The sequence below is a fragment of the Perognathus longimembris genome, chromosome 14, assembly GCF_023159225.1.
Source record: "Perognathus longimembris pacificus isolate PPM17 chromosome 14, ASM2315922v1, whole genome shotgun sequence".
In the NCBI taxonomy this organism is placed as follows: Eukaryota; Metazoa; Chordata; class Mammalia; order Rodentia; family Heteromyidae; genus Perognathus; species Perognathus longimembris.
In genome coordinates this window covers 51,614,148-51,639,979 of record NC_063174.1, presented here as the reverse complement: position 1 = coordinate 51,639,979, position 25,832 = coordinate 51,614,148, and the positions used below count along the sequence as shown (strand labels likewise).

The following is a 25,832-nucleotide window of genomic DNA, read 5'->3' as shown; positions in this document are numbered from 1 at the left end:
GGCTAACAAAATTTTGATGTATTAATTATTCTCACTACTTATAATCAAATGTAGGTATTTAGATGTGTTAGGCTCTGATTCCAAATAATAATTATTAATAATAATGATAAAATAGAAAAACAAGTGCAGACACAAATCTCCCAGGGCTTGCAGCAGTGTTGGCTAGCTCATACTCCCCCAAAGCTTACTGCTTTGTATGCTATATGTGGAGTGACTCCTTTAATCTTGACAATGATCCTTTGAGATGGTGGTTAGCAACAAAGGGACACAAAAAGGAAATAATGTGTCCGAGCTTAAGTGAGAGACAGAATTGAGATGCATAGATGGCTGACTCTAGAATTAATGCTTCTTTTGACCTCTCCTCTTGAGTTGAGCAAACAGGCTTGGCTAGCAAGTCCAGTATGTGTGGTTCTCGAGGACAGGAAGCATGTAGGACTCTAGTAGGTAGCAGGAGCCTTCAGCTCAACCCTCAGGACCCCTGAGAAAGGGGTCATTCACCTGAAAGTATAATCCACAGAGCGATGATTGCCTGCGTGCTCATCTTGTGGCTCTGTGACTTTCACTTAAGGTGTTCAGGCTGGGTCAATGTGTTCTGTTTGCAATCAATGTACATAATTCATCACTTGGGCCTGCAGTTGTGTTAGCTTATTGGTGTGGATGGAGAACATTTATTTTCCCTTCTCAGTGGAAATGGGAAGCAGAGGTGATGTGGGTTCAGATTAGCTGTACTGAGTAAGGGAGGGTTTAGCCTTTTGTTCTTTAAAAAAAATGGGGTCCAGAAATACAAATTCTGACGTTTTTTTTTCTTGTCGTGGAAAGTGACTTAACAGATAAGTTTTAATAAAACGTGTTTAAGCTGGACAGAGTTTATTCATGAAAGATAGGAGAAGGCTAATGTGAAAGAAGATGAAAGAAGAGGCCTTGAACCAGTTTCAGCTTACACTTGACCACTTTTTTTTTTTTTTGCCATTCTTGGGGCTTGAACTCAGGGCCTGAGCACTGTCCTGGCTTCTTTTTGCTCAAGGCTAGCACTCTACCTCTTGAGCCACAGTGCCACTTATGGCTTTTTCTGTTTATGCAGTGCTAAGGAATCGAACCCAGGGCTTTGTGCATGCTAGGCAAGCACTCTACCGCTAAGCCACATTCCCAGCCCCGCACTTGACCACTTTCTAACCACTGGGACCCTGGGTGGGTTCTTGCTACATCTTGTTTCATTTATAAAGTGAGAAAACTGGCAGGACCCTTTACTGCAGGGGTTTAGTGAAGAGAATCGAATAACATAAAAATGCTGGCTGCTATGATGATTTTAAAGGCCATTCTAGAACTTTCTTCAGTCTCTAGAATTAGTTCTGCTTTCTAGTCTTCCCCCTTATCAAACTGTGCTCATTAGGCACCTGCCGCTCCTAGGTACTGACTCGTTCTCTCAGAGGACACAAGGCACACATTTTACTTATTAATATTGTATACTCAAGAGCAGTAGGGAGTCTGAAGAAAACAGCTACAACAAAAATAGGATAGAAGTCACACACACACACACACGACTTTGCTGTATAACCCAGGCTGTCTGTAAATTCATGACACTGTTCCCTTGGCCTCCCAAGTACTAAGTTTATTTTTACAGGACTGTACCTATGCTGCCTGGTTTTAGTCTCATCTCTGTTTCTTCTCTCTCTCTCTCTCTCTCTCTCTCTCTCTCTCTTTCTCACTCTCTCTCTCTCTCTCATGGTATTAATCATCAATTAAATTTCATGTTCTCTCCAAGGCAGTGGCAATAGAAGGAATGCTAATCTTTCACTTAGCTCACATTACAGTGAATTAGAATTTCTGTAGCCTTTATAGCCTAGTAGATTATTTAATTAATTCTTTATTTTTCATGTCGAAATTGAATAGATTAATGTTAGATAAGAATAATCTAAAGTGAAGACAACGGGATATACAACAAATATTCTTCTCAGGAACAGGGAGACTGTTTTTTTCCCCCCCTCTTCTTTAATATCACCTGGCAAATTTGTTGTTTGAGGAGCCCAAACTGAGATGAAAGGGGGATGGTTATTCTGAAAGTTTGTTGATCATATCAGAGCACACACACATTCCTTCCCTTCCTTAAGGCTCGATACTTTCCTTATGCTTGAAAGTTTCTTTCATTTCATCCTGAGATAGAGTCAAAGAGAGAAGAAATATTAAGCCTACATTTGAAGGCACAATTTGGAAGTTAAGCGAACTCCCTAAAATGTGCCTGGGTCCCCTGACAGTATTTACATGGACTAGTCATCACGTACACCCAAGGTACTAATGCACGCAGCGCTCCATCACCTCCCATCCCTCACCTAAAGAATGAACTTAAGGTCACAGGGAAAGCCAGCCTGTCTAGGCCATGGGCTCACATAGTGAGGCAAGCTGGCACATCCGGGGTTTCTTTTCTTCTCCACAGATTCTTTGATTGTCTGTTCCTTCTATTGGTGGCATGCACTGCAGATTCAGAACCAGGCTGTCAAGTTGAGATGAAAGTCTGCAATGTGGCAGGGCTCCTCTGGGGACCAGAGGAAAGGCTAGTATTCGCACATAACTGAATACCCAGGGCAGCAGTAAAAGACACACAATGGCGATACGCACCCCGGTGCTGATGGTGTACCCTTCCCTTGGTGCCCTCTCTCGGGCATCTTTTTGTGGGGCATACTGAGATGGTGGAGCAGAGAGGATGGCCTGATTGTGGCACATCCACGCTGGTCAGCACAGGCCTGGCTGTGATACTGACAATCTCCCCTGTGGAGAGGATGATGACCTGTACACTGGTTTCCTTCCTGTTTCCTAAGCCTTGTACAGGTGGTTGAGATGTCCTGGCTTGGGTGTGAGCTGGGGTGGTAAGAGAACTGGGTCAAGAGTGAGATGGGAAGAAGGAAGAACTCAGGACGGAGAGAATAGTCTTCCTGTTGGCTGCCTGTGTGGGGTGTGTGTGTGTGTGTGTGTGTGTGTGTGTGTGTGTGTGTGTGTAAACTTGACTCGGCCTGGGCACTGTCCCTTAGCTTTTTTTGCTCAACGCTAGTACTCTACCACTTGAGCCACAACTTTATTTCCAGCTTTTTAGTGGTTACATGGAGGTAAGAGTTTCATGGACTTTCCTGTCCAGGCTGGTTTGGAACAACCATCTTCTGACGTCAACCTCCTGAGTAGCTAGGATTACAGGTATGAGCCACTGACGCTTGACTTCACATTGACAATTCTAGAAGCATCACTTGCTACCTTTAGCGTGTGCTGGGGATCAGGAACCTCAGTATTCAGCATCTCACAGTAACAATAAATATCACACACAATCACGGAGGCTGAGGTGCTCAGAAAAGATTCCAATTCTTCCTGTCATTGCTTTATAAGAATGACAAGGTACAGTGCCTAACGTACTGTAATAGCAACTTTGCAAGGGAGATATTATTAGTTTCTAGTCTTACAGATGAAGAAACCCAGGCTCAAGAAGGCTGAGTAACTTGCATAGGCGGAACATTTGCTGCTTTGTGTAAGAACTTTCTGTGTTCAAGGACCATGGGGAGAGAATATAGGTGCTTACACCCTCTTCCTGTCTATATGAAAGAAGACTTCTATGAACAAACCATTGAATGGCCTGGCTGAGGGCTTCTTTCTCTCCCGCTGCTTGCAACATTTGGATGGAGTCTCGTTCTTGGGTGCAAATGCCTCTGCCCTCACCCCAGCCTAGTCGCTTCTGCATCTGTAAAATATTTACATGTGCAGCAGGAGGGAGGAAAAGCACTATGGCACGCACATTCATTATAGCTTTCTGCCTCTCACCTAGGGCTCTTTGGCTACCCATGAAGTGAAGAGTCGCTTCAGTGGGGGTCATTAGGGGCACATTTGAGTTGTAATGAACGTGGTCTGCCACACCTTTCTCCCAGGGCTCTTGTGGCATTCCTGCTGTCCATTAGTAGTTAAAAGCATGCTGACTTTTTATTACACATAGGAAGCTGCCTTCCAAACTCATTTTCTTAGCTCACCTCAACCCCTGACTTAATTTCGAACGCATAAATCGCTTTGCTGACAGTGTCCTGTCAGGATGAGGAACATTTGGAATGCAGAACCATTGCTGTGCCCTCAGACCCGTGTGTGTGTGTGTGTGTGTGTGTGTGTGTGTGTGTGTGTGTGTAAAACATTAAACTATTTTAAATTTTTTTTGTATTTTTAAATTGTTATTGTAAAGTTGATGTACAGAGGGGTCATAGTTACATAAGTCAGACAGAGAGCACATTTCCTTTTTGGACAATGGCACCCCTTCCCTTGCTCTCTTCCCAGTTTTTCCCTCTCATCCCCAAGTGCAGGTTGTATAGTTCATTGTCCACATAGTGGGTACCACTGCTGCATTTGCTCACCCTTTGTCCCTCCATTTCTGTGCCTCCCCTTATCCTCTCAAAGACAGATAAAAGAATAAACAAGACAAAACAAAGCCAAAAATACCAACAAAGAAAAACTTGTTTCCATTTCCTGGAGCTTGTTTTGATAAGTATTATTTTATATGATCAGATGCACATGATTGCACCTTTGTGTTTCTTCTCTCTTTTTTTTTTTTTTTTTGAGACACGTTCTCAGTGTGTAGCCCAGATTGGCTTCAAACTTGTGAACCCTCCTGTGCCTTGTCTCTCATGTGCTGGGATTACAGGCGTGCATCGCACATGCTTTTTCCTTCAGTCTGGTGAAATGTCATTAGTGAATTGACTGTGACTCACACTTGGTGACAGTGAATTACACCTCGGTTACACTTGAGCCATGGGCTGCGCGTAATTGATAAAGGAGCCACCGTTTATTCTCCAAGTGTCCTGCTGCAGTAAATCCCGCAGTCTCCCTGCCTGCCAGTGTCCTTGCATGTGGCATGAACCGGTTGATTTCTTCAGCTAATCTGAGACAAGCTGAGTGATTATGGCTTCACTTTTGGTTGCCTGTTTTTTTTTTTTTTTCTTCCCTCAGGTGCCTCATTAGGGAACAGAGAAAAGGGATGATCTCACGGGTCCATAGATCATAGGAGAAAAGCCCCAGACAGTTAGGAGTCCTCTGTGGACCATCATTCTTCTCCAGGCAGCACCAACACTCAGGATGGTATCTTGTGCTGTCTGGTATGGTGATTTATGTAGCCCAAGGGCTGCCCCCTGTAGGGGGTCCTGCAGGTGGGAGGGGTCCCCTTCCCCTCCTCCTCCTCCTTGCTTCTGTCCTGGCCTGGTTCACTCTGTGACAGGTTGCCCTTTCTTTTTTTAACTGTATTTTTTTTTTGGTCTTTTGTTTTTTGGGGATCGAACCCAGGTCGTTGCACTTGCTAGGCAAGCATTTTGCCACTGAGCTGCATCCCAGCCGGGCCATTTCTCTCTTAACACTTTCATGGTGGTTTCAAGGCATGCTGGGGGAAGGGCGAATGAAGGAGAGTGAAAAAGAGGGACGCACAGATTCTTTTACATCTTGTCATTTTCTAAGTCAGCTCTCTTCTCTTCAAAAAATGGTCACACACACGCACTTTTCTTGGGGGAAGTGGAAGGTGTTACTCTTGTGATTGTCTCATCTTATTATGAAGTAAAATGTACTCCTCTCTCACTTCTGGGAAGATTATGAGCCTAGATGTATTATTTGGTTTGATCATTTGTTAATTGCTGACATAAGCATTCATCCTTGAGTCATTACCTAGGCAGCTGGGTAGGTGCTGGAGGTTTCCTAGAGGAAATTTCCTAGAGGAAAGAAGGGAAGGAATTAAAATGCCAGGTACTGTTGTCTCATCCTCCTCATTTTCCTCCTCTTCCTTGTTCTCCTCCTTTTCCTCCTTCTGTCTTTTCTCCTCCTTCTCTTGCTCTTCCTCCTCCTCCTCCTCTTCTTCCTTCTCCTTTTCCTCTTCCTCTTCCTCCTCCCTACCTCCTCCCCTCCTCTTCCTCCTTTTCCTCCTCCTCCTCTTCCTCTTTCACCTCCTTTTCTGTCTCCTCTTCCTTTTCCTCCTCTTCCTTCTTGTATGTGTGCTTATATCTTGAACTCTGGCCCTCTCTTTTTCAACTCAACTTTTTCACTCATGACTGGCATACTACCACTTGAGCTACACTTCCACTTCTGACTATTTACTTGTTAATTGGAGATAAGAATTTCTTGGGTTTGTTTGCCCATGTTAGTTGTTTTTTTTTTTTTTTTTTTTGCCAGTCCTGGGCCTTGGACTCAGGGCCTGAGCACTGTCCCTGGCTTCTTCCCGCTCAAGGCTAGCACTCTGCCACCTGAGCCACAGCGCCCCTTCTGGCCGTTTTCCATATATGTGGTGCTGGGGAATCAAACCGAGAGCTTCATGTGTAGGAGGCAAGCACTCTTGCCACTAGACCGTATTCCCAGCCCCATGTTGGTTTTGAACCTTCATCCTCAGATATCAGTTTCCTGGGTAGCTAGGATTTATAGGTGTGAGCTTCTGGCACCTGATAGACCTTCTTACTTAATTGTATCTACTGTTGGTCAAGTTACTTATCTACCTGTTTATCTTGGTGTTCATAAGATGCCTTGGAACTTGATAGTAGTTGAATTTGGGGGTGAGAAAACGATGCCCACTGAGTCTGAGATTGTGGCCTAAGTTTAAACCGCTGCCTTGATTAAACCTCTGCTCTATCATACCTTTTGAGCTCAACTGTACACAGTTCATTTGTGTCATTTCATGATCTGTGTGCTCGGGCATTCTCAATGGGCTGACTTATCTTCACTTTTGCAGTATTAATACGCAGCAATAAAACCCTAAAGCAAATATATTTTGTTTCAAAATGTTTTACTTGAGCTCAAGCCACTATGATCATTGAAAAACAGGGAATTAATAGCAGTTGAACCTATGAACTCATTTAGAATTATTATTACTGTAAAATGACCCTTCTGTGTATGCACCATTAATTATACACATATGTATTAAAAATCCAGAAGGATTATGATAAATGATAATTGGTTGAGGAGATAAATATCTGAATCTTGATTTGAGCATTGCAATATATTATATCTATCAAAACATCTTGACACTCCACAAATATGTACAGTTTTTACCCACCAGTTAAACATTTTTGAAGATGGTGCTCCTAATTCAAGTAAGTTTGAGTGCTTATGGGAGGTTTTTCTCTCCTTCCTACCCCCAATCTCTTTCCCCCACCCCCCCTCCCTTGGTAGCACTGGAGTTTGAACTGAGAGCCTTGTGCTTGCTTGGCCTGCTCAGCTGTACTCTGCCACTTGATCTGTGCCTTCTGCCTGGCTTTTTGCTAGTTTGGAGATGGAATCTCACAAACTTTTCTACTGGGGTTGGCCTCAAACCACGATCCTCTGGATCTCAGCCTCCTGAGTAGCCAAGATTATAGGGCTGAGCCACTGATGTCTGGCTGAGCGCTATCTTTTTCTTCTTTCTAAATTTTGCTTTCAATGAATTAGTTCAGGCCATCAGTGGTTTCATTATGCTTGTAGCAGCCCTTATATAGAATTAAAAAAAATAGCTTTGCCTAGGCATTTGTGCATTGTCCTTGCGTTACATAAGATTTGATGGAGAGAGAACTTATACCACAGATATAAAACAAGTTAATATTGGTTACTAGATGGACTGTTCTTTCTAAGTGCTCTACCTTAATGCTTCTGAGCTCAAACCTCCCACTCATCTCTCTCTCTTTTTTTTTTTTTTGCCAGTCCTGGGGCTTGAACTCAGGGCCTGAGCACTGTCCCTGGCTTCTTTTTGCTCAAGGCTAGCACTCTGCCACTTGAGCCACAGCGCCACTTCTGGCCGTTTTCTATATATGTGGTGCTGGGGAATCGAACCCAGGGCTTCATGTACACGAGGTGAGCACTCTTGCCACTAGGCCACGTTCCCAGCCCTCCCACTCATCTCTTGACAACATTTTCCTATCTGTTCTGGAGCTTCGGTTTACCTACCCTCTGCCTTTCAGGCTACAAAATTAAACTTTTCATATATAGATATATGTGAGTATATATATGCACACAGTACATATATGAACACATATACGTATGTATCTCTATCTACCTATTGGTGGTCCTGGGATTTGAACTCAGAAGTTTATGCTTTCAAGGCAGTCACTCTTCCAGTTGAGCCATACCCCTAACTCTTTTGTGCTTTAAGTATTTCTGTGAATAAATCTCTGGATTTATGCCTACCTGGGCCACACTCCTTCTATTTCTACTTCTTGTGTAGCTGGTATTACATGTACATGCCATCACATCTAGCTTTTATTGGTTAGTTTTTGTCCAGGGCTGGTCTCCAATCATAATCCTCCCAGTGTCTGTCTCCTGAGTAGCTAGGATTACGGGTGTGAACCACCATGTCCAGTCTTATTTTTAAATTTTATTTTGAATGCATAACAGTTAAGCTGTCATCACCCTCAGTAGCCCAACCAAAGTTTGGGGTCTTGCATATTCAAGGCAGTCGTTGAGTTAGAAATGATTACTTGGAGTGCCTAAATTCTTGGACAATAGCTATCTTCTTTCATCCCTGTGCAGACATGAGGACGACAGTGGAAGAGGTGAAGTGTGTTCTGGGTAGCCTATGTAGAGGAAAGAACAAACCATGAGACTGGGGCTAGGCAGGGTTTGAATCATGGCTTCTCTACTTCCCACTGCTTGATGTAGGATAAATTTGTTAATTTTCATGCACCTCTTTTCTCATCACTAAAGTGGGAATGATGCTACTTTTTTCTTTTTGCAAGTTGTGGAAAGGATAAAACAGAATAAAACTTCAAACACACCTGGCTAAGTACAGCCACTTAACAAATGTCAGTTTCCATTTCTTTTCAACTGGCAAACACTTTCCTTGAGGAATAGATGTGTAAACATTAAATATTTACAAATTGCATAATTCAGGAAAAGGCAACTGAAAAGGCAACTTTCTCTGGATTTAAAAAAAAATGAAACAAATAGTCCTCTCCATTTGTCTTTCATGCAAATCTGCATTTTTATGAGCTGCACTGAGTCGGCTTGTGATGTTTATGTGCAGGTCTCAAAATTATGAGACTTACTCAAACTTAAACTCTCTTTGCAGCTTTACAGAAGATGCAAAGATCAGGTGTTGATGGTGACTGAGCCTAGGACGGCCCCACAGGTCTTTTTTTAAATTAATTAATTAATTAGCATTTATTTATTTATTACCAAGTAGGGTCACCAGAGCTGGATAAAATCATGAGGATTTAACACCTGGCGAAGGCTTTCTGTTTTGGTCTGAAAAGTGCTCACCCCGCTCAGGGAAAGTGAATATTTTTACCAGTGGAAAGAACTTACCATCTGTTTCTCTTCAAAAGCAGAGCAGAATACATTCCCTGGCTGAATAAATGATCCTTGTCAATTAAATGGATTTGAACCACTAGCAAAGACATTTGTCCGCATCTGATGTATGCAGCAGGATCTTAAATTCTGGGATGCCAGGACTCGTGTTAGAAATGATGACTGGCTCCTCCTATCACAGTGTTTCATGTTCTTAGAGCAAGAAGGAGTAGTCTAAGGACTTAAATAAGAGAGACATTTTGCTATCTAGTCAATTATCTATTTGTCTGCCAAACCCAGCCTGCAGCTTGTTTTTATACCAGCTCTGAAGCAAGAGTGATTTTTGCATATTTAAAATGTTATTTTTTAAAGGAAAAAGATTAAAATGCAAAAGTGACTATTTGTAACCTTCCCAGGCTAAAATGCTTCATCTGTAGCCCTTTGTCTATAAAAAGGTGTGCGGATCAAATGGCAGAGTACTTACATAGTAAGTGCAAGGTTCTATGGGAGGAGCAGGAGAAAGGTTGTTTATCCTTGATCTAGAGGGTTTGACTTAGCTCATTAAATATCCATTTTGAAGGAAAATGTAATGATTAGCTTTTTCCATTCTAATCTGATTTATGACACACCACAGTCTGCCTGTTTAAGCAGAGCTTAATTGCCTTGTTGAAGAGAAATATAATCACATTTCAATGTTAGTGTCTTGCTCTTGCTGCTTAGGCTGACTTTAACCTTGCTTAAGGAAGGGAGTGTCTGTTAGTTGTTCGAGAAGTAGATCCTCTATCTGTCACCTCCTCTTTGAAGCCTTCACCTGTCACTTCCTCATCTCAGATCACTTATACAGTCCGTGTGGACTTGAGCTACAAGGATTGTATTTCCCATGTTCTCCCTGCCTGAACCAGAATGGCTGGGCCAGCTGGGGAAGGCTGTGAAGTTTTCCCCCACTTTGTTCTGTTCATGCTGAAGCTTAAGAAGGGTGGTTAGGAGTGCATGGAATTGGTGCAGAAGTGTGAGACTAGGGAAAGAAGACATGGGGCGGAAATGCACAGTGGGAGTCTCCAGGAAGAAGATGGGTCAGATACATGCTGTCAGATGGGCATGGTTTGTGAGAGGGCATAAACAGAGGAATGGGGGAAGCCCTCATGGGCCACCCTGTCTGGGGTGGACACTCACACTGCTAGGACATGAGAACAGGTTATCAGTGTGACCAATTTAGTGGTAATTTAGAAAATATACATGGAATTCTAAGCCAAGTAGTTAACAAGGGATCATTGTAACTTAATAAAAAAAAGATCTCTCTCTCTCTCTCTCTCTCTCTCTCTCTCTCTCTCTCTCTGTATGAGTAGGTTACAGTTGAGTAAAGTTACAGTCTGGAAATGAATACTACAGTCATGTACTGCATGTTTTGGTTAGCCATGGACTATGACTATGAAGGTGATCCCATTAGGCTGTGTCACCAAGTGACACTGTGTCTATTTTGGTGTGTGGAAGTACACACTATGGTGTTCTCACAATGACAAAAGCACTCATTTCTCGGAAACACCTCTACCATGATCACATCACTGTCTTTCTTAAGCCCCAAGGCAGACAAACACTGGGCTGAGAATATTATGTGGACCATCTCATTTATCCTCATAACGACATGTGTGGGGTGGCCTTGTCCCCCATTTGCAAATGAGTTAGTTAGGTTTAGAATGGTTACAATAACTCACCCAGGATTCCAAAGTTAACCACAGGCAGAGCCAAGATGGTCTGACATGGAGAGCATAAGCTCTTAACTTCTATGCTGTTGAAAGAAGCTCAAGAAGAATCCTGGCTTCCAGAAATGACCAGTTGGGCTGAAGAGTCTGAGAGGCATCTTCCCACAGCTATATGAATTCATTTCACATAATTAGGGATATTCTATGCCCCCAAGTTCTATATTACTCTATATCCTAGATTCCTGCCCTCCCCTCAAAAAATCATTTTGTAATTTCTATAAATGAGTGCATTGCATCTTTATGGCTGTGCCATCATCATTCATCTAGTATCACTAGATCACTGCAGATTTTTAGGCAAGGGATTAATTCATTGGAAGTTAAAAAAACAAAACAAAACAAATCCTTCTTAACTGAGTCTCATGCTCTTCCTTTTTATTTTGCAGCATGCCCTGGATGCTGACAATGCAGGCGTGAGCCCCATAGGAAACTCTTCCAACAGCAGCAGTCACTGGGACCTTGGAAGTGCCTTTTTCTTTGCTGGAACTGTCATCACCACCATAGGTATCCATTCATGCTAATAGCTTTTCCTCTGCAGTAGTGGTTTGTCAGCGTTTTCTCCTCCCAGCTCCTTGGGTAGTATGAGGCTGGAGGGAGGCTCAGGGAACACTGTCAGTGGAATACAATAGTTGTGACTTTTCAATAAAAGGCAAAGCACAGTAAAGACTCTTTAGAAAGAAAGGCCCAGAAGCATTTAGTTTGAAAGAAATAAAAAAGATGACTGGACAGTTGAGCCCAGATTACTCTGTTGAGCTCAATATATATATGTATATGTACTGTATATAAAATATATATTTATTATATATAATATAACTCTAATGATTATTATAAATATTATATACTTTTCCTCATAGCTATGTATAATAGAACCCAAATATTTTATGAAAAAATAGAATATTTCTTCTTCCACACCTCTTTTATTTTTTAACCTTTCTAGAGACAGCTGTGTTTTTCTCTTTTGTTTGATGGTTTGACATTCATTACCACACCTTTAACTATCACCTTTGTATTGCCAGTTATGGAATTCCCAGTTTTAAGGGTTATTTCTTGGCTTTCCATTGTGGAAGATGAGGAGTTACTCTCTTCTACCCCACAGCAAAAGGCCTAACTTACTTTCCTATTTTCTTAAGATAGTTTAGTGAGATAAACTCAGACTAAACCGATGCTCTTTGCAATCGATCATATGGTAGACTATGATCATTTCTGTTTTTTGCACTGATTGGGGGTGTGTGTGTGTGTGTGTGTGTGTGTGTGTGTGTGTGTGATACTTGGAGAGTTTTGTATTTTTGTCTTTGAGTTTTACTATTATAACCATATGTAATAACAGGCTTCTAGTCATTAACAAGTATGCTTTCCATCCTGCTATGGGTGGTGATACCTTTTTTTCTCTCTCCTTCTTCAGTACACAATTTCAGTTGACACACTCTTGTTAATGTTTACCTTAGTGATAAAATGTTCTGGATTCTGTTATATGATCTGCCGGCTTTAAGCAATGCTCCTTGGCTCTCAGCTATTCCATATAACTCAATTCATCTCTCAGCATCTCAGCTATTATACATTGAATACAATTCACATTCTTTTCTCTTCACCTGACACATTGCTTTTGTCATAGCTCTGTAATTTAATATGGCCAATGTTAATTTCTAGGTCTTTTTTTTTTTTTGCCAGTCCTGGGGCTTGAACTCAGGGCCTGAGCACTGTCCCTGGTTTCTTTTTGCTCAAGGCTAGCACCCTACCACTTAAGCCACAGCGCCACTTCTGGTCTTTTTCTGTATATGTAGTGCTGGGGAATTGAACCGTGGGCTTCATGTATATGAGGCAAGCACTCTTGGCACTAGGCCATATTCCCAGCCCCAATTTCTAGGTCTTTTTTGACACAGTTTTCTTTATTATCAGTTGCTTGGTGAAAAAGTATCCTCAAGTTGCTTAAGAATAACTTTGAGGGATAAGATGTCTATGTTGGTGGTACATGCCTTTAATCCTGGTACTGAGGCGGTAGAGGTGGGCAGATTGCAAGTTCCTTCTAGCCTGCCTACATAGAGAAGATCCTATTTAAAACTAAATAAGTAATAAAAATATAAAGAAAGAGAGAGAGAAGGTAGGGAAAGACAGAAGAAGGAAAGAGGGAGGGAAGGAAGGATGGAAAAGAAGAAAGGAAAGAAGGAAAGAAGGAAAGGAGGGAGGGTGGGAGAGAGAGAGAGAAGGGGGAAGCAAAGAAGGATGAAAGGAAGGAAGGAAATTGGTGCTTGTAATCATGGGGATTGAGACATCCCTTTGCAGGACATCTCCATGTATTCCAGCTGAGAGAGAGGAGAGAGACAGAGACAAAGAGAGTCTTCTTTTTTCTGCCTTTTGTTGTTTATCCAGTTTTCTAGCTGACTGGGTAGTACCTTCAGATACTGAGGTTGGATCTCTTCCCACCCATGTAGTTTACCAGCGCACACGTCAGTGCCCTCTGATGCATCCTTACAGACCCACGTACGGATAATGCTTCATTTCCCTCATTAGCTCTCAGTATTCATAATCCAGCCAGGCTGACATATAAAATTAATGATCACAGCTGTTTAAGGTAATTCTATGACATACAAATCCTACATTTGCAAACCAACAAGTATATGAACCTTAGTTATTTCAGGTATTCAAGGTGTGCACTGCCTGGGTAGGCCTGGGGCCTAGTAGCCTTTTGTGACACTGCAGATTAGGTTGGTCCATACTGGCTGGCAGCATCAAGCACCCATTGGCCCTACTTGGTAGTATAAGCCAGGGCTGTAGATGACAGTCTTGCTGTTTAGGAGGATTTGCTGTAAAATAATTAAAATTGAGAAGGTCTGGGCTATTTCCAGATGTATTGTTTTTGGAAATTACTTTCCATACCTAGACTGTGATCCATGATATATGAGTGTGTATTATTCAAGATGATAGAAAATTTGGTTTTTCATGTTTTGTGAAGTGGTTGAATCAGTATTCTGTCTGATGCATTGGAAAAAAATATAGCTACACTGGACAGTAACAACAGTGTGGTTTTTTTTCTTCTCAGTGCTTCACTAATGGCCTTTATTGTGTTAATTTGTTGGGAAATTAACTTGTACTAATTGACTAATTAATTTGTAAACTCGTTAGGGATTTGTTTGGTGGGTGGTCATGGCGTTATGGGCTTGAGGAATGGCTACTCTGTCATTTGAAAATAGAAAAACATTTGATGTGTAATATTTTCTTTCCCGATCCAATGTGTGGACATTGGGTCTTTGAGTTTGTAAAAATGACCCTTATTCCTGGTTCCCATAGCCTGGCTGACATCCATTCTCTTTTTTACCTTTGCCCCAGTAACATTATCTTAATATTTCTTCCCCTTTCATCATCTCCTAGCTCTCAAGAGGACTGTTTTTTAAATTAAGAAATTCAGTGCTTAGACATAGTCCTTAGCACAAAGATGGACATGTGATCTGGGTTAGGTCAACAAGAGCCTTGGGTTTTTACCAGGGCTTTGGAGGGAATGATTTCCTCTCCTTTGTACTGAAGATAAGTCTGTAGAAGGAGATCCAAGGCACTATGGGGGTGTTTCTTCCTTTCATCAGTTGCTTTGTCTAGAATTCAGTTAACACTATAGCAGAGTTAATAAAAGAGGAGTGGGGTTCCTTCTCACATCTTTTGAGCTCTGGATGGAATTACTTATCAAATCCTAAGAGATAAATATGAAATCCTTTGTTTACTAGGGTCAATATGTTTCCATATTTAAATAACTCATTGGACTATAACGGAAAAGAAAATCCTAACAATATAAATGCATGGGATAGAGCTCATGAGGATCAACAATTGTCCCCTGGCCTCAGTGCTGAAGTTGGGCCTTGCTGCCCACTGTTGTTTCTGTCTCCTCATCAACTCATGTTTGGGCTACATGTTTCAGCCTCAGAGTTTAGGAAGAACATCATGTTAGATGTGCCTCCAGGTTCACATGCTCATGTTCTGGCTGTTTGGAAGGCTGTTCCCTCTTGTGACACCACATATACACAGAATGAGGACTTTATCCCACATTACAAAGATGCTGGAAACCATTACAGAATAAGCATGCAAGCAAAACAGACAGAAATAAAACCCATGGCGCAGAGTTAGCACTAACGGTTAGGTCCTCGTTTTATTCAATTTAGAAAACATGATACTTTTTTTTTTTCTTTTTTTAAACTGAGAGATAATGTGTGGTAAATAGAATACCATTTAACTGGCTAAAATTTCACCCCAAAGGAGAGACTGTCTGCATAAAGTGAGGGAATTTCAAAGAAAACTGTAAAGCAAAGTAAATAAGAATAGGGAGGTGAGGAAATAATTGCTTTTCTCATTACCAGGTGATAAATTCATTCATTGTAAGGCTTTAAAAAAATACAAAGAAGTCAGGGACTGGTAATACTTCCAGTTTTTCCTGAGAGATTTCCCACTATTTACGAGTCAAGAAAAGTAGAGCATGGGTATTGAGGAGCTGTGTTCTCATTAATTGTGAAATAAAGACTGGCCTGCTTACTTGAGTTCATATAGTTTACAACATACTGTTGTCCATATTTCTTTATGTAATTAGTAATGGTAACACTCCCAGTGTCTTTGATGCTTCCCCTTTACTTTTCACACTGGGATCACACATTGCGAGAGGCTTCTGTGGTTTCTACTCTTGTTAGAGTGTTAACACCATGAGGCAACGTTTGTGCAGGATGTCCATTTTTCATCTTTGCTGTGTCCTTGGAAAGGTTTCCTCGGAAAGGATTGTTCTGTCAAAGGGCGTGGACCTGAAGGATTTGGCGATTGCTTTTGAAAAAAATCTCTCACGAACCGCATGAGGTTCTACACTTTTCAGATGCAAAAAACATGCTCATTATTTAGAAAGTGAACAGAGAGATCTTAGAAGTAGAAAAGTCCTTGCTGAAAAGCCGCAATACTATTCAGTATCAGAGGTTCCTTTAATCTGTGAATATCAAAGCCCTTTTTTAAAAAGCTTTTTCTGATGATGGGATATACAGAGATTTGTACTTATACACTTTCCTTTCATATCCATGGATTTGTATACCTGGATTCAACAAACTGTAGATTAAAAATACTTAAAAGAAAAATAAATGACATTGGTATTAATCATGTAGAGGTTTTATTTTCCAAGTTATTATTCCATAAGCAATACAGTGTAACCAGTATTTGCATAGCATTACATTTTCTTATTTTTTATTTAAGCAGTTGTGCAAAGTGGTTTCAATTAAAAGTATCAATTAATAATTATAATGTGTCTTGATCAATGTTATCCTTTCCATCATATCTCTATCTATCTCAGCCCTACTCATTTAACTAGTTACCTTTGACACGTATTCACTGGCTATAATGACTGTATTCATCCATTTTTTTTCCTCTCCATTCATCTCTCCTTTCCTTGAGTTACAACTCCCTCCTACAAAACATGCTTCAGAATGTTCTACATTTTCTTAAGCTGTAAGTTAGTTGTTCAGAGGAGTTACACATTGTACTACACCCCTGTGGATACCATGTTCTAGTCACTGTGTTTGTGTACAATGCATATATGTCTCTGTATATGTTTTGTTTTGTTGCACCAGTCATGGCACTCCCCTTTATTCAAATGAGAGAACCAAGACACTCTCCTTTATTCAAACAAGGGACCCAAGACACTCTCTTTTATTCAAATGAGGGACCCAAGAGTTTTGGCCATTCATTCCAAGTAAGAATGCAAGTTTGGGCTGGAAATCTGGCGGGCTGGAATCTGTCCCCCGTCCGTCTGTCACATGTCTGTCCATCTGTCACATGTCCATCCCCTTGTCACATGTCCATCTGTCACATGTTGGTCACATGTCTGCCAAATTCTAGCATATGCCCATCACATGTCCATCATACATCAGTCACATGCCAGTTGCATGTTTGTTACATGTTGGTCACATGTCTGCATGCCCATCACATGTCACTCACATGTTGTCCGCATGTCCTTCGCAGGTCAGTCACATGCCAGTAGCATGATGGTCACATGTCTGTCACATGTAGGCTGCATGTCCGTTGCATGTCGGTCATATGTCTGTTGCAAGTTGGTTTCATGTCCGTTGCATGCTGGTCGCAAGTCAGTTGCATGTCAGTCACATGTATGTTGCATGTCAATCACATGTCTGCCACATGCTGGTTGCATGTCAGTCGTATGTTGGTTGCATGTTGCTCACATGTCCATCACATGTTGGCCACATGTCGGCCGCATGCCAGTCACATGTCAGTTGCATGTCAATCATATGTCCGCCGCATGCTGGTTGCATGTCAGTCACATGTTGGTTGCATGTCGATTACATGTCTATCACAAGTTGGTCACATCATCTTCATGTAGGTCACATGTCAGCCGCATGTCAGTCACATGTCAGTTGCATGTTGGTTGCATGAATATCACATGTCTATCACATGTCTTTTGTATGTCTGTCACATGTCCGTCGCCTGTCTGTCGCATGTCAGTCACATGTTGGTTGCATGTCAATTACATGCCCATTGCATGTCAGTTGCATGCCAATCACATGTCAGTTGCATGCTGGTCACATATCCATCACGTCAGTCGCATGTTGGGTGCATGAATGTCACATGTCCATCACGTCTTTTGCATGTCAATCACATGTCAGTTGCATGTCGGTCATGTGTCCATCGTATGTCAGTTGCATGTCTGCCACATGCTGGTTGCATGTCAGTAGCATGTTGGTTGTATGTTGCGCACATGTCCATCACATGTTGGTCACATGTCAGCCACATGCCAGTCACATGTCAGTTGCATGTCAATCACATGTCCGCTGCATGCTGGTTGCATGTCAGTCGCATGTTAGTCGCATGCCAATTACATGTCCATCACATGTTGGTCACATGTCAGCCACGTCAGGCGCATGTTGGCTGCATGAATGTCACATGTCCATCGCATGTCTTTTGCATGTCTGTCACATGTAAGTCACATGTCTGTCACATGCATGTTGCATGTCAGGTGCATGTAGGTTGCATGTTAATCACATGTCCATCACGTGTCGGTCACATGTTCATCACATGTCAGTCACATCGGTCCATCGTATGTTAGTCACGTCCGCCACATGCTGGTTGCATACCAATCGCATGTTGGTTCCATGTCAATCACTTGTACATCACATGTTCATCACGTCTTTCGCATGTCAGTCACATGTCAGTCGCATGTTGGTTGCATGTCGGTCACATGTCCATCACATGTTGGTCACACATCAATTGCATGTCCATCTCATGTCAGTCACATGTTGCTCGCAAGTCAGCTGCATGTTGGTCACATATCTGTTGCATGTCAATCACATGTCAGCATTGCATCTCGGTCACATATCAGTCATCTGTATATGTTTTCACATATGCTATTAATTCAGATCTAAAGTCCCTATATGAGAGAAAACATATATCCTCTGTTTATCTGAGCCTAATTTACTTCACTTGACAATTTTTTTTCAAATCCATCCATTTCTCTGCAAATGACATAATACCTCCCTGATGGGTGAATAAAAATATATTACTCTGTGTGTGTGTGTGCGCGGGCGCGTACACGTGTGTATGTGTAATTTTCCTGATTTATCCATTGTAGGGCATCCAAGTTGTTCATATAACTAGGCTAGGGTTAGACTTGTAAAGCAATAAACATGGGTGTGCAAATGGCTCTACTTTATCTGGACTTGTACTCCTTTGGATAAATGCCTAAGAGTGATATTCCTGGAAGTTTTGTTCTTTTTTGTGCAACCTCCAAACTGCCTTCCATAGTGGATGCGCTATTTTACATTCCCACCAAGAGTGTAATAGAGTTCCTTTCTCCACTCCCACCCCCACATCCTCACCAGCACTTGTTGTTTGTGTTCTTGATGATGGCCATTTTTACTGGAGTGAAATGGAAGTCAGTGTTGTTTTGATTTGCATTTCTTTTATGGTCACACAGAAAGGGTTACAAGTAATTTACAGCTGATGTAGATGGAAGGATGTGTGTAGGCTTATATTCAAATACAGTATTTTATGTAAGGGATTTGGATTTCTGCTGTCTGCAGGAGTTCCTGGAACCTATCCTCCATTGATACCAACAGGCAATACACCCAGGCACTTCTCCAAATCAATAGCCACACCAGAAGGAAGACCAGACTGCTCAGTCCTTGTCAAGGGCATCCCATATTCTCTTTAGCCATAACTGATTCTGATGTGGCAAAGTCTTCTTACCTTTGATGATTGACTACTGGTGGATCCCTAGCAACTGACTTTGTAAGTTGGAAAAATGAAGCACACTTGTGTATTCTGGTGCTTTTCTACCAATTATGACTAGTAGAAGGGCAGCAACTGATTGCATTCTTTCTATCAGTTATGATAGCAATTGGAATGTAGTCTTTGAGGCATTTTCTAACTGGGTCACCTTGCTCTACCTACATCAGAGAAAGTACTTAGTTAGGTTTCAGATGGTATCTGATGACCATGTCACTTGCTTGGCAGCCTGCACTGAGGTGTCTGCCAAGGTACTGAGCTGCTGCTTGTGTTTCTGCAGCTCCTTGACCGGATGTTTAATCCATGGCTGTGTGAATAGCAGACATTGTTCCTAACACTTTCTGAGTGCTTTACTAGATATTGGGCACCACGCTTTATGAACATGATCTCATTTAATCCCACAGTAACCACATACAAGGTAGGTACTGTTACTAGCTGTGCTTTACCTATGGGAAAACTGAGGCCCACAGAAGTTCAGTGTAACTTGCCCATTATCTCACAGGTAGTAAGCAATGGAATCTAGCATCCTTCACCAGATCCGGCTGTATAGTTTGTGAGGTTCAGTGCAAAATGAAAATGTGTGATTAAAAACCTAAAATGTCAAGTGCAGGGCATTAAACCAAGCATGGAGTCCTTCTGAGTGTAAGGTCCTGTGTGATCACACAGTTCTCACATCCATTAAGCAGCCCCACATGAATAGACTGGCTGGTTCCAGCATGCACTCTTAACTAAACAGTTTGGCAAAACCTTGACTCTGGCACAGAAGTAGTACATGAAAGTGTGTGTGTGTGTGTGTGTGTGTGTGTGTGTGTGTTTCAAGTTCTTTTTTAATGCATCAGTTTTCAATTCATAAAGGACTTGGAATTGTTTTCAACAGTTTGCTAAGTGAGCAGACCTGAGGCCTGTTTGGTCCCACCCCCTTGGAACAGCCCTGGTCCTGTGTGTGTCCTTGTAGGGCTACTCATCTTCTGCTGAAAGTCACCAGCAGCCAGTTGAACTTCTTAGACTCTTTTGCTTTACTTTCAATGTTCCAGACTAGTTTTACTGGAAAATTGCTCCTCTAACAGCTGTGACACTATTCTTAATTCCCAATCTCAGTGACCTCTAGGTGCCCACAAGAAACACATACCGACCATCCAGCCATGAACTCACCTAGGCCATGAGCCAGCCTAGCTCACTGTATAGTCATTTGCTTCTTTGGCTGGGTGCTTTAGGAGAACAGCAGAGTTTTTGCAAGAAAACTAGGTACCAACTATCTGTTTGCTCCTAGGGCTTTGTTTTCCTGGAGACATATTATTCACAACCACAGGACAAGATGAGCATCACTCATGCTTACTGAGGACTTACTTTGTGCAGTCTTTGCATGCATTTAGTTTTCATGTGTAACTTGTGTGTCTCATTTAATCTCTTAATAGGTATGATGTGGTGTGTTTAACAGCCCTATCTTTCAGATAGGCAGAACGTGAGGCAGAGAGGTTGAGATAATTTGCCCAAGATCCAATAACTTGAAGAATCAGAACAGGAATCCATGTGTGTTCTAGCTCTACAGTCTGCATATAAGCACAACACCTGATTTCAGGGTTTTAGCAGGTCTTCTGGAAAGATGGGCAGGGCAGGCTAACAGGTTTAGTATACTAGAACCAAAATCAAGGGATAGACCCTTTTGTTGCTTCAGAGAAACGTTGCAAATTGTAGACTTTTTCTGAAGTGATAAGGTAGAGGGTCAAAAAATTTTTTTGTTTTAATTTTTTTATTAATTGGACATAAATTTTTTTACAAGGTGTTGTGCAAAGAGGGTGCAGTTACATAGTAGGGCAGTGTGTGTACATTTCTTGTGATATCTTATGACCTGTTTTTCTATCCCTTGTCTAGGTCAGGTTGACATATATGCAATATACAATGTATCAAGAACATATACAGTATTCACAGACTTGGTCTCTACTGTCTCTCTGTCTCCCTTTGTTAACAGTCATATATCAGGGAGATCATGCCCCTTTGTTTTCTGTGTTCTAGGCTTGTCTCACTCAACATTATTTGTTCAAGTTCTGACCATTTCCCTGCGAATAACAGTATTTCACCATTCCTAATCGCTATGTAGTATTCCATTGTGTATAAGTACCATATTTTTTGGATCCATTCGTCTGTGGAAGGGCATCTGGGTTGTTTCCATATTTTGGCTATTGTGAATTGTGCCGCGATAAACATGGAAGTACAAATGCCTTTTTGATATCTTGGATTTTGCTGTTTAGGATAGATGCCTAGGAGTGGTATGGCTGGGTCATAGGGTAGGTCTATATTGAGCTTTTTGAGAAACCTCCATACTGTTCTCCAAAGTGGTTGTACTAATTTGCACTCCCACCAACAATGGAGAAGGGTTCCTCTTTCCCCACAGCCCCTCCAGCATTTGTTGTTTCCTGAGTTCAGAGTATAGGCCATTCTAACTGGGGTGAGGTGGTATCTCAGGGTTGTTTTTATTTGCATTTCCTTTACTAGCAGGGATGTTGAGCATTTCCTCATATGTTTCTTTGCCATGTTTATATCTTCTCTTGTGAAGTCTCTCTTTAGCTCTTTTGCCCATTTCCTAATAGGTTTATTGAAAATTTTTTTAATGTAGGTTCCAGAGGCAGGAGAATGTAGATATTTACAGGCCCACATGCAAAATTCAGCATTACTCAAGAATACAATCACTTTATGTCTATTATGAAGTGAGTTACCATAGAAAGAGGTCCTTAAATACTTCTAGAGACTTTTTTGTATATTATATTATTAATGCTGGAACTTCAGATTGATTTTATTTATTTGTTTAGTTGCTTGTGAACTCTTGACATCTTGTCCTGGCCTCTGTTCCTGAGCTCTTCAGCTCAAGGTTAGCGCTCTACACTTGAGCTGCAGTGTACTTCAGATAAATTTTTTATTTTAGCATTCTAGTCTATGAAACTTCACCTAATAATTATAATAATAATAATTTTGCATTGGTATACTTTAGTAATAATAATAATTTGTATTGGTATGATAGTTTATTAGTTAGGGTTTTTTTTTTTTGTCTTTTGTAGGGCTTGAACTCAGGACCCATGTGCTGTCCCTGAACTTTTTTGCTCAAGGCTAGCCCTCCAATACTTTGAGCCACAGCATCCCTTCCATTTTTCTAGTGGTTAATTGGAGATAAGCGTCTCATGGCCTTTCCTGCCTGGGCTGGCTTTGAACTGTAGTCCTCAGATCTCAGCCTCCTGAATAGATAAGATTATAGGTGTGAGCCACTGGTGCCGGGCTAGTTCACTGGTTTGTATTTCACATTTTCCTTGAATTCCTCTAGCAAAAGGCCTTGGAGAGGCTGTAGGAGGTAGATAGAACTGGACCCGGAGCCTCCAGCTCCAGGCTCCTCCCTGGGCCTCCTTGGGTGACACTGGCCCTGTATCTAAGTACTGTATCTAAGATGTTCAAATCAGCTGCCTGTGAGAGCTGGAAGAAAGATATAGCCCTTGTCAGGATCAACAAGATGCCCATTCAACAGGTTCAAAGCTTCAGTTTTCCTGTGTCTGTTCCTTTCAGAGATACTCACACGAAAAGAAAATCTCTATTCCCTGAAATCAAGCAATTGTGATACCGTTAGAGTCCTCATGCCTTCACAAAACTAGAATGCTCCCAAGGGTCACCCCATAAGTGTGTGAAAAGAGAAGCTGCAGACAGATGTTTGTTTCCTTTGCAATAGTGTGAAGCTAATGTAAATCCGATTATTCTGAAGGAGAATGCTTGGAAAAATGATTCTTTCCAAGTTCCTGAAAGTGCTTGAGAAAAGTTCCCCTAGTGTTTTTACTGGTTTAAATCAAAATGATGGTGAGTAAAAGTAATTTAAAATGAGGGAGTCTTGCCTTAAGCACTCATTTATGGATTGGAAACTGTAATTTAAATAATTTGTGATAAGAGGGTTGAATGATTCTGAACAGAACATTGAGACAGAAAATAGCCAAGTGACTCATTCCCAAAGGCAGAAATCACCAGTGACTTGTCCAGGTTTGTAGGTGGATAAATGATGGAGCGGCCATCCACATTCCTTACTCTACTGCATTCTCAATGTGCCCATAACTATGGGCCAATAACTCACACACTGCATGGATTCAAATACAGGCCTCACAAGAGCTACCCAAATTTGAGACAATGGTTAGGCAACTATCTACAGCAGACACTGAGTAACATAAGAGCACAATGCTAATTGTTGTAGAAATGAATATTAATGGAGGCTCATATCTTCCAAACCTTTTTTCTTCTAGTTCCATCTAATAGAGTGTACCCAATATTCATTATACATTCATTGCTTACAAAATTGCACTTTTTTGAGGTACAGGAGATGGGGCCCAGAGCCTCACAAGTGCTAGGCAAGCTTGAGACAAATCCTCAGCCCTGCATTGCAAATTTTTTGCCAGTTCTGAGGCTTAAACTCAGGGCCTAGGTTCTGACCCTAAGGTGGGTTTGTTTGTTTGTTTGTTTTTTTAATCAAGGCTAATACTACCATTTGAGTCACAGTTACACTTCTGGGGAGATAAGAATCTTATGGGCTTTCCTGCCTGGGCTGGCTTTGAACTATGATCTTCAGATCTCAGTCTCCTGAGTAGCTAGGATTATAGGCATGAGCCATTGGTGCCCAGTTTGCAAAATTCTTAAGAATGTAGATGTTGGTATTTTCAAAGAGTTATTTGAAATTCATGTTAATAGGATTCTTTTACATTTAAATGTCCTTTTCATCAACAAACTTTTGCTTAGCATTGTTTGCTCTTGGTACAAGATGTGGTGGCTGGAGTAGCAAGACTAAGAGACAAGGTAGAGTTTTTGTTAGGAGAAAGAAAGAGCCAGGCACAGTTGGACTTCATTGTCCATGGGAGAGAGAGTCCCGGAGTCATTGCTCCTCCATTCTTCACTATTACCAGGCTTGCCAGAGTAGGATGAAACCAATCATGGGTCCCTTCTGACTTTGTACAGGCCACATTTCCTCTTTAATGTGAAGTGCCCATACTTTAGAAATGCAGTTGTTTAAGATCATTGTAGTCTGTCAAGGTGAAGAGGATGCTCATGGATAGGACTGTAAAGAAGGAGCGCTTGTCTAATTTAAAAGAGCAATTGGTGAACTCCTTCCATATGTTCAGGTTCTCATAAATAATCATGTCCAGGATACTTGGTGTTTCTGAAGAGGATAGTATCATTTCCTTCATAAATTAAAAAAAAAAGATCTATTAAGGCCTAGGAAATATTTACAAAGAGGGCTTGAAGAGAAGCAATGGGACAATGAAGTTCTACTGCCAAATACTCAAAGTGAGGAATGTACAGATCTTTTGAAAAAAGTCTGTGAATTCTTTGGTCAGTATTTCACCTTCTCTTTCCCCCCCTCACCACTTTCCTCCTTTCTTTCTGCTATTTCTCACCAGGGTATGGGAATATTGCTCCAAGCACTGAAGGAGGCAAAATCTTTTGTATTTTATATGCCATCTTTGGGATTCCACTCTTTGGTTTCTTATTGGCTGGAATTGGAGACCAACTTGGAACCATCTTTGGGAAAAGCATTGCCAGAGTGGAGAAAGTCTTTCGAGTGAGTACTGCTTCTCTTCACCTTTAACCACTGTGCTCCTGTTGACGTTGGCCTAGCAGGGTTCACAAGGCCTTATCAGGGCACCATGCTCTTTTAATAAAATAGTTTTTAATAAAATAGTTTTATGTTATGACTGTGTTTTCTGTTTGGGACAGTAGAAGACAGTGTTACTAAATGCCCAGATTCCCTTCTCTTGAATTACTTCCTACTTTACAATGGTATTTGTGGAAATACAGTACAAGATGGCTAAGAATGAACATACTGAGATACACACTATGTTTTGGTCTGTTTATACTGCTATCACAAAATACCTGAGACACGGTGATTGGTGAAGAACAGAAATTTACTTCTCTAAGTTTGGCTGCTGAGAGTAAGAGATGAAGGTGTGAATTGTCTGGTGAGGGTCCTGTTGTCCTATTTTACATGGGCTTTTTTTTTTTTTTTGAAGGAAAGAATGCTATGTCCTCATATGGTCGGGGGGATAGAAGAGAAAAGGGACTTAACGCTAGATGAAGTCTCTCTTTATAGGAGCCTTCATCCATTCAAGAATGAGGAGTCCTTATGACTGAATTGTATTTTAAAGGCCCACACCTCTTAATGCTATCTCACTGGGCATGAAGTTTTAACATCTGAATCTCCTAGGAGACATTCAAATTACAGCACTCAGCTTCTCCTTAAAGATGGAAAATGGTTTCCTTAGTGGTTTGGCAAGGAAACAGAACAATGTAAATGCACTTATTTTGTTATTGGAACTCCTTGCCTCCCTTTTATTTTTAGCCACAGTGTTTCCAGGCTGATCCTGGCTTCTTGCAAAAGCTGGTCCTCCCTGAGTTCTGCTCTGGGCATGCCTCCTTCCCGCTCAGCCTCCTACTGCTGAGGGATCCCGCCGGAATACCCAGCACACTAATACATGACTCAGGCTAAGGGAGTAACTGAGGTTGGTTACTGGCTCAGTGAGTGTTTTCCTCTGGGAAGTATGTAAACAAGAGACACAAATCTCAATT

General features: G+C 41.4%; 1 protein-coding gene across 1 annotated transcript in view; it reads left to right on the top strand.

Annotated features, from left to right (window-relative positions):
* Positions 1–25,832, top strand: part of Kcnk10 (potassium two pore domain channel subfamily K member 10) — a 125,622-nt gene that overhangs the window by 57,607 nt on the left and 42,183 nt on the right. The window contains exons 3-4 of the mRNA XM_048362107.1: positions 11,387–11,504; positions 24,668–24,828. Of these exons, the coding sequence (XP_048218064.1) occupies positions 11,387–11,504; positions 24,668–24,828 (279 nt within the window). The remainder of the gene's footprint in view (positions 1–11,386; positions 11,505–24,667; positions 24,829–25,832) is intronic.